Source organism: Pan troglodytes, chromosome 22 (genome assembly GCF_028858775.2).
Source record: "Pan troglodytes isolate AG18354 chromosome 22, NHGRI_mPanTro3-v2.0_pri, whole genome shotgun sequence".
NCBI lineage: Eukaryota > Metazoa > Chordata > Mammalia > Primates > Hominidae > Pan > Pan troglodytes.
This window is the reverse complement of record NC_072420.2, coordinates 45157471-45174039: the sequence shown is the minus strand read 5'-3', so window position 1 is coordinate 45174039 and position 16569 is coordinate 45157471. Positions and strand designations below refer to the sequence as shown.

Genomic DNA, 16569 nt, shown 5'->3' with positions numbered 1-16569 from the left:
CTCCTCTGGAGCCTTCGGAGAAACCCTGCCCCAGCCTGATCCAGGCTACTGGCCTCCAGAGCTGTGCAGGCGATCAGCCCTGTGTGCCATTCTTTGTGTGGCAGCCACAGCACGGATGCACGCTGCTTAGTGAGGGGCTTGTTCCCGTTCCTTCTGTGAGTAAACTGGGGCGACCACTCTCCTGTGGCCCTAACACAGTCCTTTGATATTTTCAGAATGGCCGATGTGCCCTTCCCAGCCACCCTGTCGGTGAAAGGAGCTCGATTCTTCGTCGGCAGCCGGAGGAGAGCCAAAGGCCTGTTCACGGCGAGTATGGAGGGGCTGCCTTCCCAACACCCGTGCTGCGGGATGGGACTGCCCCAGGCCAGTTGTCCTACTGCTCTAGTTGACAGATCCTTGGACGTGCTAACTGGGAAAAGAAGGCACGGCACGCGTGGAGTCTCTACCACAGGGCCTTCACGCTTGCTGTTTCCTCCTGGCACCCTCCTCCCTGATGGTCTTGGGTCCCTGCCCAACGGTCCTCTTCAGGCTGCCCCCACCATGCTGAGCTGATGCCCACACTCTGCCCTGCAGCCCCTTCCCCGGAGCTGTCTTTCCTCAGTAGGGCCTGCTGCTCTCAGGCCAGCTGCGTGTCTGCTCGGTGCCTGTGTCTCCACTCACGTGTGAGCGGGGACCTCACTCCATGAGGCTAGAGGCCTTTGTTCCCTGCTGAGTCCAGTGTCTAGAGCCATGCCTGGCACATAGCAGATGCTCTGAATATTTATTGATGCATGGTTTGACAGATGGATGGGCAGATGGAGGGATGGACACGTGGAGAGATGAACAGATGGAGAGAAAGATGAATGGATGGATGGATGGATGCGTGGAGAGATGAACAGATGGAGAGAAAGATGAATGGATGGATGAATGGATGGGTGGATGGAGGGATGGATGGATGAGTGATGGATGAATGGGTGGATGGATGGATGAATGCATGGATGAATGGATGGGTAGGTGGAGGGATGGATGGATTAGTGATGGATGAATGGATTGGACTGATGGATGGACAGATGGATGGATGAATGCATGGATGAACAGGATGGGTGGATGGGCTGTTGGATGAGCAGAGTAGCCAGTCACTCTAAGTTCACATAAAAAACCCCTTCTGTGGTTCAGTTCCCTCGGAAGGGGGGCAATTCTTCACCATTGCTCCCATGGCCTCCTCAGTAACCATCATGTAAACTCTTCCCAGTTAGCTCTGCAAAAGCTTAGATTCCATCCACCCGAGCCTCCTCCGGGCTCTGGATGGGCCAAGCTCAGTGGTCGCCTCCTCAGCGGGTCCCTCCCCAGCAGCGTGGGCCTGAAGGAGCTGTCCCTCTCTCTGCAGGGCCTGGTGAGGCAACTGGTCCTGCTGCCGGGCTCAGACGCCACCCCAAGGCTGTGTCCCAGCAGGAACGCCCCGCTGGCGGTGCTGTCCATCCCACGGGTCCTGCAGGCTCTCACGGGGAAGCCAGAAGATAACGAGGTGCTAAAATATCCCTATGGTTAGTAGGGGGGCCACCCACCCCCACACCAAAGGCAGACGCGAGAGCCCTGGCCTCACACCAGGCGGGAACTCAGGGCTCAGCTCTCAGCCCCTCTCGTGTGCCTGCCCCCCTCATCACTGCTACGGGGGGCAGTGGTCACATTGGCCAGGGGGATACTCGGGGCCCACCCCTAGGAAGGCAGGCGGCACCATCAGACAGGCCAGTGTCATCCTGCCCTTCCCTCCAAGCACTCCCACGACAGCCATCCAGCCCCTTCCTGGGGACCCCAGGCAGAAAACAGGCCTAACTTACTTTAGAAAGTCTTTGTCCAGAGCTATCTGACATCCCTCATCCCCTTTTGCCCCCCAAGGACAGCGTTTGGGCCATTTCTCCCCACCCCGCCTCTGTCCCACCATCATCCAGACCAGCCCGCCCCAGTCGGGCCCACTCTGGCCCTACACTCACGTCTTCCACAATCCCCCGGCCCAGAGGGCCTCCCCACTTGGCTTTCTCTGGTGTGAAGTTACAAGGGTGACTGTATTTATTTAAACCACACTCCTGCCATGGAGAATCTGAAATGCCCCTCCCCACCGCATCCCCACTGCTCTCAGCCAACCCGAGGGGCAGTGAGGTGGAGAACAGCCGAGCCCCCGAGCCTCAGGGTTAGCGGTTACGAAGTAGGGGAGCCCCCACCTCCAACACATCCGGGCCGCATGGTATACTGTGTCACACAGCTGGCCAGCACCGGCTGGCAGGTGCACAGATGTCCCACATAGAGTCAAGTGGTGGCAGAATTAGGACCCATGGTGGGGTGTGATTACTGAAGTGATGAGATCAAACCGTCACAGATTCAAGCCAAGCCGTCGTTAAGATACACAGTGTCAACAGGGACTCCCTCCTGAGGGGGGACCATGCCCTGTGCAATCGCTGAGGACTCTCAGAGGAGCAGGCCTTTTCTGTCTCAATGGGATGGAAAGCCACGCCTTTCAGAGTGGACAGAGGGTGGGCTGACCATATAGGGGGCATCATGATGTCCTTCGTCACCGGTAGGCCAGGTTCTCAATTCCCCATCTGTGATGTGGCAGGCTTGTGCCAAGGTGCCTGCAGGGGAACTTCCAGGCCCGCATGCAGAGGCTGAGGCAGGGCAGCCTGGTTTGGGGGCCTCTTCCTGCGTCGTCTTCCTTTGGGGGCACTGGCTTGCTGGAAACTCATCTTCGTGGTCTTCCCCTCAGAAACCAACATTCGAGTGACGCTGGGACCCCAGCCACCGTGTACCGAGGTGGAAGACGCCCAGTTCTGGTTTGATGCCAGCCGGAAGGGCCTGTATCTGTGTGTTGGCAACGAGTGGGTCTCCGTGTTAGCAGGTGAGGCAGCCCTGCACCCGGGGCGTTGGCATGCAGGGCCACTCTGGCACAGTGTGACTGGGAGTGGAGGCTAGGAGAGGGGGCACCTCAGCCACCTCTGAATGACCTCAGGCTTGGCCGTCAGGCTGGGGCACTTCTAAGAGTGAGAGGCAGCATCAGTCCTGACCCCCAAAGCAAGCAGCGGGCAGGACACTACCCTCCCTAGAGCCACAGGACTCTCAGCCACGGGCCTTCCTCAGGGCAGGCACCACTCAGGACAGGAAACCGCCCCACCAGGAGCCTCGAGCCTGTGCATCTCATTTGGAAATGTGAACCTCCAGGGCATGACACACGGGCTGACAGGGCTGGGCATCGCGTGGTACCCCTTCCCAAACCATGGGAAGACAATGCCTGCCTCCCTGCAGCCTCCTTGGTAGGGTGGCCCGGCTGCCGCCTCTGCACACACCCTCCCTGTCTGCTAGATCAGAGATGAGATCCAAGGAGATGAAGAGCCTGAAAGGTTATTTTTACAGAGAGCCTTCTCAGCAGTCCGTTCCCGCTGCTGGGGAGGTGAGTGGAGGTGGCGATAGATGCTCCAGACAGGTTACCCGTGGGAAATGGGCATGGGTTCCGCCCAGCACGTGTGTGAGCTGCTCTCTTTCACATTATCGAGGGCACAACTTGCCGTAGAAGCAGTGAGCCTTTTAACAAGGCCACAACGTGTAAACTTCACTGGGGGCTGCACAGATCACAAAGCCCCTGGCAGCAGTGAGTGGCCTCCCTTTGACAGGCCTTTCCTGTGAGAGCGAAATGTGGAAACTGATGCCCGAGGCTGAGGCGCAGGAGTCGTGGCTTGTGACTTGGGGCTTGGGAATCGCGCCCCCGCGAGGATTGCTCTGGATTTCCATTCTCGGAAATCTTAACCGAGTCGCAATGTTTCTATCACAAGCCAAAGAAAGACTGGACTACGTGGAGGAGCATCAGAACTTGTCCACCAACTCAGAGACCCTGGGCATTGAGGTGTTCCGCATCCCTCAGGTGGGGCTCTTTGTGGCCACAGCCAATCGCAAAGCCACATCCGCCGTCTACAAGTGGACCGAAGAGAAGTTCATCTCATATCAGAACATCCCCACGCACCAAGCACAGGCCTGGAGGCATTTCACCATCGGGAAAAAGGCAAGTCTGTGTTCGGTGACTTTCTGCATCCCCTCTCTCTTGGAAAGCCCCGAGTCCACAGGCGGGGCCCCGTACACTGATTCTGCAGGTAAAGGAGTTTCTCACGGTGTCACCTCGTTCAGGCGGTAAAAGGCTGACAGAGTCGCACACGTTAGCCCACCACCCTAAATCCAGGATGCGACTTTGAGGCAGTCTGCTTGGCTCCCGCAAAACGGACGACCAGACCGTTTCCCACATGCCATCTCATTCTACATAGACCCCTCGTCACTACATTTAAAACCTGTTGAGAGTGTTTACATGAGCCAGTCAAGAACCCACAAATCGTTTCAGAAAGACATTAGAACATGGACATTCCTGATCCTTCCTTTCCTCAAATGTTGAGGACACGTGATGTCCACATGCAAGGCTGAGGCCAGGCTCAGGAGAGCCATGGGTGGGACCTCGCAGGCTGACAGCCACCTTCCTGTCAGGGCTGCTCTGGGCAGAGGGTCGAGGTGGTGGGTCTGGGAGATGGTTGACATCCCAATGGGAAGGATGGGGTTTCCTCTTCCCAGCTCCGTCCACTCCCTAGACTCTACACAGCCATGTCCTAGAGACAGCACCTCCTGACTGCCCCCAAATAGTCACTCACTGGACTACAATGTGCCAAGGAGGCCCACCAGGCCCTGCCTGGACACAGGGCTAAAGCAGTGAACACAGCAGATGGAAACTGCTCTCCTGTGGCTTACAGCCACCCTCATGCAGGCTGCATTTGCATCCAGCATGGCGGGTGAATAAGTAGTTGGTTTTTTCTTTTTTTGATTGATGACATCATAAGGTTTTAATTTTTTATTATAAAAAAACTTTGCATCAAAGAACAATTGGAAAATTCAGAAAAGCAAAGGGGACAATATTTTGTTCCATCATCCAAGCAAGTACATAGGTTCATGTGGCGTCCTTGCCTCCAAGCACATCGTCCATGAACCATGCACCTTGCCCCTCATTCTGTATGTTCACACAGCTACACTATGAGCCCTGGGCACATTGCGCCATGTTCATGTTTTACACACATTGCCCTGACACAGCTTTGCGTGGTGATCACACCCGTAACACAGGAGAGCAGGTTGTGATGCGTTTTTCTGGTCATCTGGGTTATGAAGAACATTTTTGTGCATAAAGCTTTTCCTGAATTTGGGAATTTTGGCTTTTGTGTTTTTGCCTTCAGATAGCAATAGAAGTGGAAATATTGGGTAAAGAATATGGACATTTTCAAGGGTCTTGATGAATGTAATGACCGGCTCTGCGCCCACCCCACCATGATGACCTGTAATGCAGGGGCCTCGGTCCTCTGTCCCTGCACCACGTAGCAGCCGTGGATCTGGAGAGAGATGCTGATGTTCAGAAGCCTTCAGAAACCAGGCCGCTGGCACCGACCCAAGCAGAACCACGTGGTCCCGGTTTACTCTCTTTCAGATCTTCCTGGCAGTGGCTAATTTTGAACCAGATGAGAAGGGTCAGGAGTTCTCTGTCATTTACAAATGGAGCCACAGAAAGCTGAAGTTTACCCCATATCAGAGCATTGCCACACACAGCGCCCGAGACTGGGAGGCCTTCGAGGTGGATGGGGAGCACTTCCTGGCGGTGGCCAACCACCGGGAAGGTAGGGCAGGAGTGGCCTTTACACCGGGAGGCAACCATTCCAGGGGCAGAGCGAGACTTGCAGGCGGGGCGAATGTGTATCTTATTAGAAAACAATAAGCCACATGCAGCACAGGGTGTTCTGGACCGTTCCTCACTGTCTGGGGGAGGGAGATCTACTGGTGGTCCCTGGGGCACCTGCCCACAGCACAGCCACCCCAGAAACATGGACTGCCAGACTGACTCCCAGCACAGAATACCTGCCAGCCTCCCTCCTTGTCTGAAACTAACTGACTGACTACCTGACTGACTGACTAGCTGACTGACTGACTAGCTGATTAACTACCTAACTCACTGACTACCTGACTGACTACCTAATTACCTGATGACTGACTGCCTGATGACTGATTGACTAAATTACCTGACTTCTTGACTAACTACTTAACTAATTACATGACTAACTAACTACCTGACTGACTGATTGACGACCTGAATGACCAACTACATCACAGACTGACTGACTACTTCACTGACCGATTGATTGACTGACTAACTACCTGACTGTCTGACTGACTACCTGACTGATACCTGATTGGCTGACTGACAACCTGAATGACTAATTAGCTGACTGGCTAACTGACTGACTATCTGACTAACTACCTGACTGACTGACCACCTGAATGACTAACTATCTGACTGGCTGACTGACTGACTGCCTCACTGACTGACTGACTGACTGACTGACTGCCTCACTGACTGACTGACTGACTGACTGCCTCAAAGAGTGACTGACTGACTGACTGACTGACTACCTGAATGACTAACTACCTGACTATCTGACTGACTGACTGATTACCTGACTAACTACCTGACTGGCTGACTGGCTATTGGCTGACTGACTACCTCACTGACTGATTGACTAACTACCTGACTGTCTATCTGAATGACTACCTGACTCTGACTGACTACTAATTACCTGACTGACTACCTTACTGACTGATTGACTGACTGTCTCACTGACTGATTACCTAACTACCTGATTAACTGACTAGCTGACTAATTAGCTAACTGACTAACTGATGACTAACTACCTGACTGATGACTGACTATATAACTGACTGATTACATGACTAACTGGCTAACTACCTGACTAACTGATTGACTGACTACCTGACTACATCACTGACTGGTTACCTTACTGACTACTTGTCTGACTGACTGACTGCCTGCCTGACTGACTACCTGACTAACTACCTGACTGACTGACTGACTACCTAACTACCTGACTGGCTGACTGACTGACTCATTGATTGACTACCTGACTGACTGACTGACTACCTAATTACCTGACTCTCCCACTAACTGACTGATTACCTGACTAACTACTTGACTGGCTAACTCATTAACTGACTTACTATCTGACTGACTGACTACCTGACTGTCTGACTGACTGAATGATTAGTTGACTAACTACCTGACTGGCTGGCTGGCTGGCTGACTGATGGACTACCTCACTGACTGACTGACTGACTGACGGAGTGACTACCTGCCTAACTACCTGACTGTCTGACTGACTGATTACCTAACTACTTGACTAGCTAACTGACTGACTGCCTCACTGACTGACTGACCAACTATCTGACTGACTACCTGACTACCTCACTTATTGACTGATTGCCTAACTACCTGACTGACTGATGACTGACTACCTGACAACTAACTACCTGACTGATGACTAACTACCTGACTGACTACCTGACTGATGACTGGCTACCTGACTGACTAACTACAGAACTGACTGACTGACTACCTCACTGGCTAATTGACTGACTGACTGACAAACTACCTGACTGATCAACAACCTGACTGATGACTGACCAACTACCTGACTAGCCACTGAACTGACTGGCTGACTACCTAATTACCTGACTAACAAACTGACTGACTGACTACCTCACTGACTAATTGATTAACTACCTCACTGACTGGCTGACTGATTGACTAACTACCTGGCTGACTACCTGACTGACTGACTGATGACTAACTACCTGCCTATCTGACTGGCTGATGACTACCTGACAACTGACTACCTCACTCACTGATGACTGACTACCTGACTGATTAACTACCTGACTGATGACTGACTACCTAACTACTGAACTGACTGATGACCTGACTGACTTACTGACTGACCATCTCAATGACTTAACTACCTCACTGACTGACTGATGACTGACTGCCTACCTGACTGACTACCAAACTAACTGCCTGACTGATTACCTTACTACCTGACTACCTGACTAACTACCTGACTGACTACCTGACTTATTAACTACCTAACTGACTGACCAACTGACTACCTTACTGACTGACTGACACAACTGACCGACCACTTCACTGAGTGACTTACTACCTGACTGACTGACAAACTGACTGACTGACTGAATACCTCACTGACTAATTGGCTGGCTGGCTAACTGACTGACTGACCAACTACCTGACTGACAAATTAACTGACTGGCTGACTGACTACTTCACTGACTAATTGACTGGCTGGCTGGCTGACTGACTGACTAACTGACTAACTACCTGGCTGACTGACAAACTACCTGACTGACTACTTGACTAACTGTTTCAGTGACTAACTGATGACTATCTGACTGACTGACTGACAACTGACTGACTACCTCAATGACTGACTGACAGACTAAGCAGCCTCCCAGCAGGAAAGGTCTGACCAGCACAGGGAGGGCAGATGTTGGGTGGTGGGCCCAGGCCCATGGCGGGGATGCTGGCCTGGTGCCTGGCATGGCCAGGTGTGTGGTGGAGGACAGCTGCCGAGGACATGGGATCTGGATGGCCTCCATGACCTTGTTTCCTGAGGACAGGCAGCTGTCCCGCCTTGTGCCAGCAGAGACAGTGAGGAGCACTGGCCTGGAAGGTACCGGGACACCTGCTTTCCAGGCCAGGACACTGCCCTGAGCAGCCACCATGAGTACCTGCCATTGTGTAGCTCCACGAGCCGGCCTGGGTCTGGGGGCATCTCTCTGCCTGCAGGACCCCCCAGACCCAACCCTGCCCAGGCTCCACAGCTCTGCACTCCCCTGAGCCCACGACCCACCCAACGGGGGAGCTCCACAGTGGAGAGGGAGGGGCCTCCGGGCAGAGGTGGCAGTGCGTGGGAAGGCCTGGCCTGTGGGGATGCTGGAGAGCCGTGGGCAGCGGGGCCAGGACACGGTGGGCCCCACCTCCAGGACACGGGGAGGCCATGGAGATGTACACCTGTCCCGAGGGCGGTGGGGGCCACCAAGCATTTCCATATGGGAATAGCACCTGTGATGGCCCAGAGGTGCAGTCAGCAAGGGGCTGAGGGCGGGAGGCTCAAGGTAAGAAAGGGTGTCCCCAGCGGTTGGCCTTGCCCTCGTGGGTCTTCGGTCCTCGGGGAGGGACTTGGACTGGGCTCTGCCTCCGTCGGGGCTGCCATGGGGCTGTGGAATCTGCCTCCCTGCCCCCAGCACAGTCCCTTGGTTCCAGGCGACAACCACAACATCGACAGTGTCATCTACAAGTGGAACCCGGCAACCCGGCTCTTCGAGGCCAACCAGACCATCGCCACCTCCGGCGCCTACGACTGGGAGTTCTTCAGTGTGGGGCCCTACTCGTTCCTGGTGGTGGCCAACACCTTCAACGGCACCTCCACCAAGGTGCACTCGCACCTCTACATCCGACTCCTGGGCTCCTTCCAGCTCTTCCAGTCCTTCCCGGTAAGGCCCCCCGCATGAGCCCCGGCTCTCCATTGCTGGCCACTGCGTCTGTCACGTGCACCTGCTGGACAGGTGATGTGGGCTGGGGGTCCACCGAGAGCCAAACCTAGTGCTGCTCTGCACCCGTGACCCCAAAACCCAGGCAGGGCCTGCCCCTCTGGACGGCACAGGATCCTTGCCTGGCGTCTGAGCCCTTCTTGCCTGAGAGCCTCTGTGCGCCCAGGGACAGTCCAGGTGCCTGGAAATGAGGCAGGAGGCGCACCCTGGCTCTGCCCCACCCTGGCGTGGTGTTCTCCATAAAGCAGCCCCCGGGCTCAGAACAGGCCCTCCCTCCCCCCTCAGAAGCTCCCGCGGTCTGAGTCTGTATGGGCGTCAGGGCCCTGGCCCTGGGGCAGCTGGGCAGCTCGGCTCTGACCCAGGGCAGCGTGGGGGCCGGGTCGGGGCAGCACGTGGCGCTCCTCTCCAGGCCTCAAGTGTCCCTTGGCTGGTTCCAGCCACCACGAGACCTTTGAGATGAGGCAGCAACAGGTGCTTATTAGGCCACCTCCAGGGGCAGGGACAGCGTGCTGCCTGCTCCCAGCAAGTGTGCCGAGGACTGTGACCGGAGCAGAGGTGCGGGGTACGGGACAGGTGGGGGCGCATCTCCCACCTCGGGCTTAGCCTCTATGTGAGCCCGGTTCCCCGGAGGAGGCAGCTCAGGGGCTCTGCAGCGCCGGTGACAGCACTCCCACTGTTTGCTGGAAGCGTGCCTCTCATAAGACATCACCTCCCTCATGTCCTTCTGGAATCTTCTGTGCCCCCTGACCTGGCGACTCATTCTCCTGCAGAAATGTTCTCAGGGCCTTCTGCACCCGAGGCAGTGAGACTAACCCAGGCCACTCTTGCCGCGTGAGCTGCCCCCATGCCACGTCCCAGTGAGGCTGGTACAGGGGCAGAGCCATGGCAGACACTGATGCCCGGACCCCCCGCCGCCATCAGGGAGTCTGGAAAAACAGTGACAACAGTCAGGCCTTGCCAGGCTACCCCTGCATTAGACAAGAAGCTGTGCATGTGGTGGGTGGGGCTTTATGGCTGAAATGATTGAAGGCATTCTGGAACATTCCATGCATAACATTCCATACATACATCTCATTAGAGCAAGACTGCAGGTAGCACATGGGAATGAGCTTCAAAACAGAAGGGAGGAAGATGGAGTTCAGCAGTCGCAGGTTCCTGGAGCCCCTCCACCCAGCAGGAGTGAGAGCAGCTTAGGAAACCAGGAGTGTGACCACCTTGAGAAGCCCGCAGGGGCCGGACCAGGAGCCGCGGCTCACAGGGACCAATCACATGCGTTAATGCGTGCAGAGAATTGCTCCGGGACTCCCACGTGCTCAGCCCTCTGGCAGGCTGGGGCACAGCGTCATCCAGGTGACCACCGCCCCACCCTTCGGGCACTCGTGGTCCAGTGGGGAAGGGCAGCTTTACGTGGATGTTCAGGGCACGAGGAGAGCAGATGTCAGGGAGCACCCTCCCCACTTCCCAGCCCTCACCAGGAAGAAGTGAGGGCTGGGAAAGTGGGGAGGGTACCTGCAGGGCAGTGGGGCTGGGAGTAGGCAGCAGGGTCACCACCCAGAGCCACAGGCTGCAAGTGAAACGTGAAGCCTGCCCTTGTGGGGTTGACAGGGCTGCACGATAATGACTGGTCAGTGGCTGGGAGGGAGTGAGCCATTGGGAGGCTGCTGTGGCCGCCCAGATGAGCCGCAGGCGCCCAGGTGAGGAGGCAGCAGTGCCAGAAGGAACACACCTTGAGCTCGCTAGTGCTGTGCATGGAACAGGTGAGCGTGCCTGGGAGCCAAGAAGAGGCGGGATGAGCCTCCTGCCACGGGGGCAGAGTGAGGCTCAGTGCACTGGGGTTGGGGGTGAGCAAGATTCCTTCCAGCCACTGGCCTTGGTAACAGCCTCAGGAGGTAGGTGATGGTAGCAGCTCACACTGGCTGAGCCTCGACTCTGTAGAGCACCTGTGCCAAGAGCTCTGCCCACATCCTCCCACGTCACCCTCACAGCATCTTGAGAGGGGCTTGCTGCCACTGGTCCCTGTTACCCACAAGGACACAGAGGCTCAGAACGGTGGAGGGCTTTGCCCATGGCAGAACTGGGATCAAGCCAAGCAATGCGGCCTGTCACTTGGTTTGATGTGGCACGGGACAGAGCTGAGCATAAGTTCCTTGTCTTACTGGTCCCTGCACAGTCCTCTCACCGCAACACACATGCTGCTAAGACTCTGGGAAACTACAATGGTGTCCTGAGCTGGTGGCCACGTGCTGGTGTGTAGACAGCAGACCTGAAGGAGGGTTCAGGAGCCTTCGGTCATGGGTTAGCCTGACCACAGGGCTCAGCAGGAATGGCCCCTCTGACCAGTAATCATTGACCTGGAGTTGGACTTGAGGCTGGTGAGGTTTCAGATGCGAAAGCAGCTGCAAGCTGGGGCCAAGAGCGTGATATGGGCTGGAAATTGGGACTCCCAAGGAGGGCTCGATACGCGGGGACAGTGGCTCAAAAGGCAAATGGTGGGCTGGGCGCAGTGGCTCACGCCTGTAATCCCAACCCTTTGGGAAGCCAAGGCAGGCGGATCACAAGGTCAGGAGATCAAGACCATCCTGGTGAACACGGTGAAACCCCGTCTCTACTAAAAATACAAAAAAAAATTAGTCTGGCGTGGTGACGGGCACCTGTAATCCCAGCTACTCGGGAGGCTGAGGCAGGAGAATGGCGTGAACCCGGGAGGCGGAGCTTGCAGTGAACCGAGATCACGCCACTGCACTCCAGCCTGGGCGACAGAGTGAGACTCCATCTCAAAAACAAAAAACAAAAACAAAAACAAAAAGCAAATGGTGACATCGAGCAGCAACGAAAGGGTGGCTTGGGGACTTGGGCACAGCTGCAGAGCACAGCAATCCGGCCGACAGCAGTTCCCGTGGAAACACCTGGGGCTCCACACCAGTCATGTGTCATCAGGATCATACTGGTGCCCTGACATGAACGTGCGCCCTGCTGGCCCCAGGCTCACACATGCAGAGCCCCAGCACACTGGAGCATGTTTGAGGAGCTTTGCCAGAACCAGGAAGGGATTTGAAACGTTATCACACATGGAATAGTTGCAGGACTTGAGGCTTTATCCTGAAAGAAGACGTAGGCAGTCACTTCCAATCATCTAACGAATGAGCTGGTGGGGGGCAGGGGGCGGGTCTCCAGGGGGTCTTGAGAGCAGAGTCGCGCACCCTGGATGGAAAGGCACCACAAGTGACTTTCTCGTCAACTAGGCAAGGTCTCCTAACAGCTGTTGTGCCACGGAGAGGCTGCTGTCCTGGAGGCCCTGCATTCTAAATCACAAAGTGAGGTGACAAGAGAAAGGATCCCTGCAGTGGGTTGGGGAGTGCGTTTTGGAGATTATCATCCTAGATCTACCAACACCGTGATCCTAAAGCCCCTGTGATAACACCAAGTCCAATTTACAGTGTCTTCTTCACGACACTGCACCAAGGTGCTCAAGATGCCCCAGTGCCCCAGAGCGTACCTGGCCAGCTGCGTGTCACCCATGCCATCCTCTCCAGCTAAGCGTCCCCGATGTTTGACAAAAATCCTGAAAACTGCAGGAGTCAGGCTAAAGAAAAGAAAGATAGGCTGAAAGAAACTGAGCTAGCTCTAGAAACAGAAAGGAATTTTTTTAAGTTATACTTGTCTTCAGAAGTATTCAAGATGATACTGCACTTACGAAATAAAGAATGCTACTAGAGAGCTTGGACATAAAAATGCAATTGCTGGCATTAAAAGAAGACATTCATTAACATGACTGAAATATAAAGTTAAGAGTATCTTCTAGAATGTAGAATGAAAAGAGACAGAATCAACCCAGGAGAGTCTGTCTCTGGCTAACCAAAGTTCTAGAAAAAAAGAAGAGGGTGAGGACAGTGATGGAATTGTCAGAGAAGCCTTGAAGAAAACAGCCCAGATCTCATCAGACTGAAAGGGCGCTGAGCCCAAGGAGCGCGAGAGCAAAGGAAAGTTACCTTCAAAGCACACAGGAGCCGCGGCAGCCTGGGATTTCCCATCGGCAGCCCTGGATATCAGGAGGTAGGAGGGCTCAGTGTTCTGAAGGCGAGTGATGTCCGCAGCGCCCCCGCAGGGCAAGGACGCTGGCCACTGCCATGCACGGCTCCCACATGTTAGTGGCTTCCTGCCATATTGGGTTAGTTCTCATATCAAGTCAGACAAGGAGCACACACAGTGGGAAGCAGCAGGAAGGGGCTGACCTGACCTGTGCTCACAACCCATTGGCCAGTGCCAGTCACATGTCCCAGCCTAGCTGGACCTGTACTCACGTGTCCTCACAGCTCATTGGCTAATGCTTGTCATATGACCCAGCCTAGCTGGACCTGTGCTCACATGTCCTCACAGCTCATTGGCTAGTGCCGGTCATATGACCCAGTCTCCTGTCAGTCTGAGACATGTGGGAGCCCTGGACTAGGCGGTGTTCTTGGGGGGTGCACTGGCAAGCCCAGGTCCTCAACCAGATGCAGAAGATCAGAACTGGAAGTGGTAGCTCCACCCAAAGATGACCATAAGGAAAGTTCTGGAATGAGAACTGGTATGTGTCCTAGAGAGAAGCCAGCCCAGATGGTCTGGGGTCAGGGAGGGCATAAGGGGGGGTTTGGGGGCTGTGGAGTCCACAGAGCACAAAGTGTGTCCAGGGATGGCGTGCTGAAGGAGTGACAGAAGCACAGACTGCAGGAGTCGAGGAAGGCAGAGACACAGGGGCCAGGCCAGGACGGCCTTCCTGTGCAGCAGCCGCTGAGGTGGGACAGGACCGAAAGCCCCAGGGTGCAGGAGCGAGGGGCTCCTGGGATGGGAAGATGGGAGAGCTGGGAGCGTTCTTGCATGCAGAGCTGGTGTGTTTTCTTCCTCTAGGAAGGAAGGAGGGGAGGGCCAGACCCAGGAGGGGACAACCAGAAACTTGTTGAAAAGCAGCGTACATAGATCACAGGTCCAAGGACGAAGCGGGTGAGCGAGCCCGTCCTGTGATTTTAAGCATGAAAGGAGAATGTTTGCCTGGCATGGGGGACTGCCCCAGGGATGGCACAGTCGGTCATCCCGACATAGAAATCGCCTGGGTGGGTGGTGCCATAGCCCGGCCCCTGGCTCTGGGGGCTGACATTACCGTAAGGTCAGGACCACACGAAGCTGATCCTGATGTGTCACTCAGAGAATCGCCCCGTGGCCGAACCCACCCTGGGCGCGGGTGTTGGTGTTTATTAGTGGAGGTACAACCCAGGCTGCTTGGGGGAGAGGAGAAGGAGAGCAGAGGCCCTGCATCTCCATCCCACACCCTACACCGTGGGTGAAGAGGCGAGGCCAGAAGCCGCCCACCAGGAATCAGAGGAGCTCCCAGCAGCACCCACGGAGGAGGACAGTTGCCACAGACCCTAAGCAGGAGCAGCTCTGCCTTCGGGTGCCCAGACCAGGTGCAGGCAGGCAGCCTGGCGCTCCCAGATAAACAAGACCTGGCAGCCCTGGCCACTGCCCTGCATGTGGAGCACAGCTCCCTTCACTCCTGACAGCCTCATTCTGAAAGCCCTGGAATTCCTGCTGATGGCAGCCTTCCTTGTTTTCCTGTTTTGGAAAGCCTTTTGGAGATTTCTGGAAGGTGGTCTGTGGCTGCGCATCCTCAGCTGGTTGGCGATTCCACCTCAGACCCATCTCACAGGTGTGGAAACTGAGGCTCAGGAGCAGGGACCTGGCCACAAACACACGGCAGTAAGCGGCCGAGCCAGGGCGTCCACAGGTGTCTCTGTGTCCACATGAATCACCTCCTGTCCATATGAATCGCCTCCTCTGTGCCTGCCCCATGGGGATGGAGCCTGCAGCCTGGTTTGGGCCGTGACGGGAGTGCCTGGGACGCCTCACACCATGGTGGGGTCTCAGCCCTTCACTCATGGGGCCCATCCCTTTGATGGACTACCTGCTCTTCATGAAATGACATCGGGACTGGATTCTGAGCTTCGTTGATCTTTGTGTGTGCTGGAAGGCAGTCGGGAGGTGTTCGTGGAACGTGGTTACTGAAAAACACGGGGCTTCTGTCACGGGTGATGTGGTGGGGTGGCAGCCCAGCCCAGAAGGCGGCCACTCTACATTTTCAGGCCGCATGTGAAGGCCAGCTTTGATCTACACCAAGGACTGGAGCAGTAGTCCTGGAGATGCACGGGCATCCTCAGAAGGGGGCCAGCAGCAAAGGGGCAGAAATGGAACCACCGGAACCAAGGGGAGGGTCTGGGCTAGCGACCCGTGGCGAAGTCCCAAGGGGTGGGTGACATCCACCTGAAAGAAACAGCAGAGAAGAGCAGGGGCTGGAGCAGGACCACAGCAGACAGAAGGAAGCACGGCTGCAGCTCCCAAAGCAGAACCAGAACTCCGGGAACGGGGACCTGGCTGCTGGGGGCGCCATCATGGCCCAGGCCCTGAAGGTGCCTTAGGAGGGCCCTGGGAAGGCGCTGGGACCACGCACACATGGACGGGCTTCCTCTCCACCTGGCCTGAGCCTCATCTTTCAAAACTCAGTAATTCCTCAAAACTCACAAAGCCCACTTTCATGTTTTGCCAACATTTTTCACATTGTGTTGAAATCCTTTTAGGTCCTAGAGATGTCTTAATTTGTTTACTGTTTGAGTTTTGCAATGTCTTTCATGAACGTGAGCTTTGAAGCGGGTGAAGCCGAGATGCTTTGAAAGTGCGTGTGTGCCGTAGAGAGGCGCCCTTTCTGGAGGGGTCTGCGGGGGTGTGGGGTGCAGGTGGGGTTTGAGGAGCTGTGCACACAGACCTCACTTTCTCCCAGAAACACAGGGTGGGCATTCCCAGGGCACTGCAGGTTAAGTACAGTGCTCCAAGGGAATGGTCGGTGGGCATGGCAGGACTTTGCAGCCCCAGGGCAGATATGAGGAGCTGGCTGCCCACCCTGGGGAAGGTGGTTTGATGTCCCATTCTTCCGCCTGCCCTCAAAGTCTTTCTGCCCATCCCACCAGGAATTCTAGAACTTTCTTCCAGGTGCGAGACACCAGGCCTCCAATGACTGGGCCTCCCCAGCTTGGACCAGAGGAGGAGTGAGCTCTGTCCCTAGAAGTCTAGGCACAGGGT

General features: G+C 55.6%; 1 protein-coding gene and 1 long non-coding RNA gene across 14 annotated transcripts in view; one reads left to right on the top strand and one right to left on the bottom strand.

Moving 5' to 3' along the window:
• The window catches only part of TSPEAR (thrombospondin type laminin G domain and EAR repeats), a 69188-nt gene that overhangs the window by 36540 nt on the left and 16079 nt on the right, over positions 1-16569 (top strand). The window contains exons 3-8 of the mRNA XM_016938655.3: positions 216-306; positions 1367-1523; positions 2738-2869; positions 3798-4024; positions 5477-5663; positions 9176-9405. Of these exons, the coding sequence (XP_016794144.2) occupies positions 216-306; positions 1367-1523; positions 2738-2869; positions 3798-4024; positions 5477-5663; positions 9176-9405 (1024 nt within the window). The remainder of the gene's footprint in view (positions 1-215; positions 307-1366; positions 1524-2737; positions 2870-3797; positions 4025-5476; positions 5664-9175; positions 9406-16569) is intronic.
• The window catches only part of LOC100613395 (uncharacterized), a 36567-nt gene continuing 32534 nt past the window's right edge, over positions 12537-16569 (bottom strand). For 10 of the 13 annotated variants that reach the window (XR_010154444.1, XR_010154443.1, XR_010154445.1 and 7 more), the window contains 3 exons: positions 13452-15756; positions 12959-13045; positions 12537-12663 (listed from right to left, as the gene is read on the bottom strand). This is a non-coding gene — a long non-coding RNA (uncharacterized LOC100613395). Of the gene's footprint in view, positions 12664-12958; positions 15757-16569 lie in introns of all 13 variants that reach the window. The other 3 variants (XR_010154450.1, XR_010154448.1, XR_010154438.1) reach the window with 3 other exon arrangements.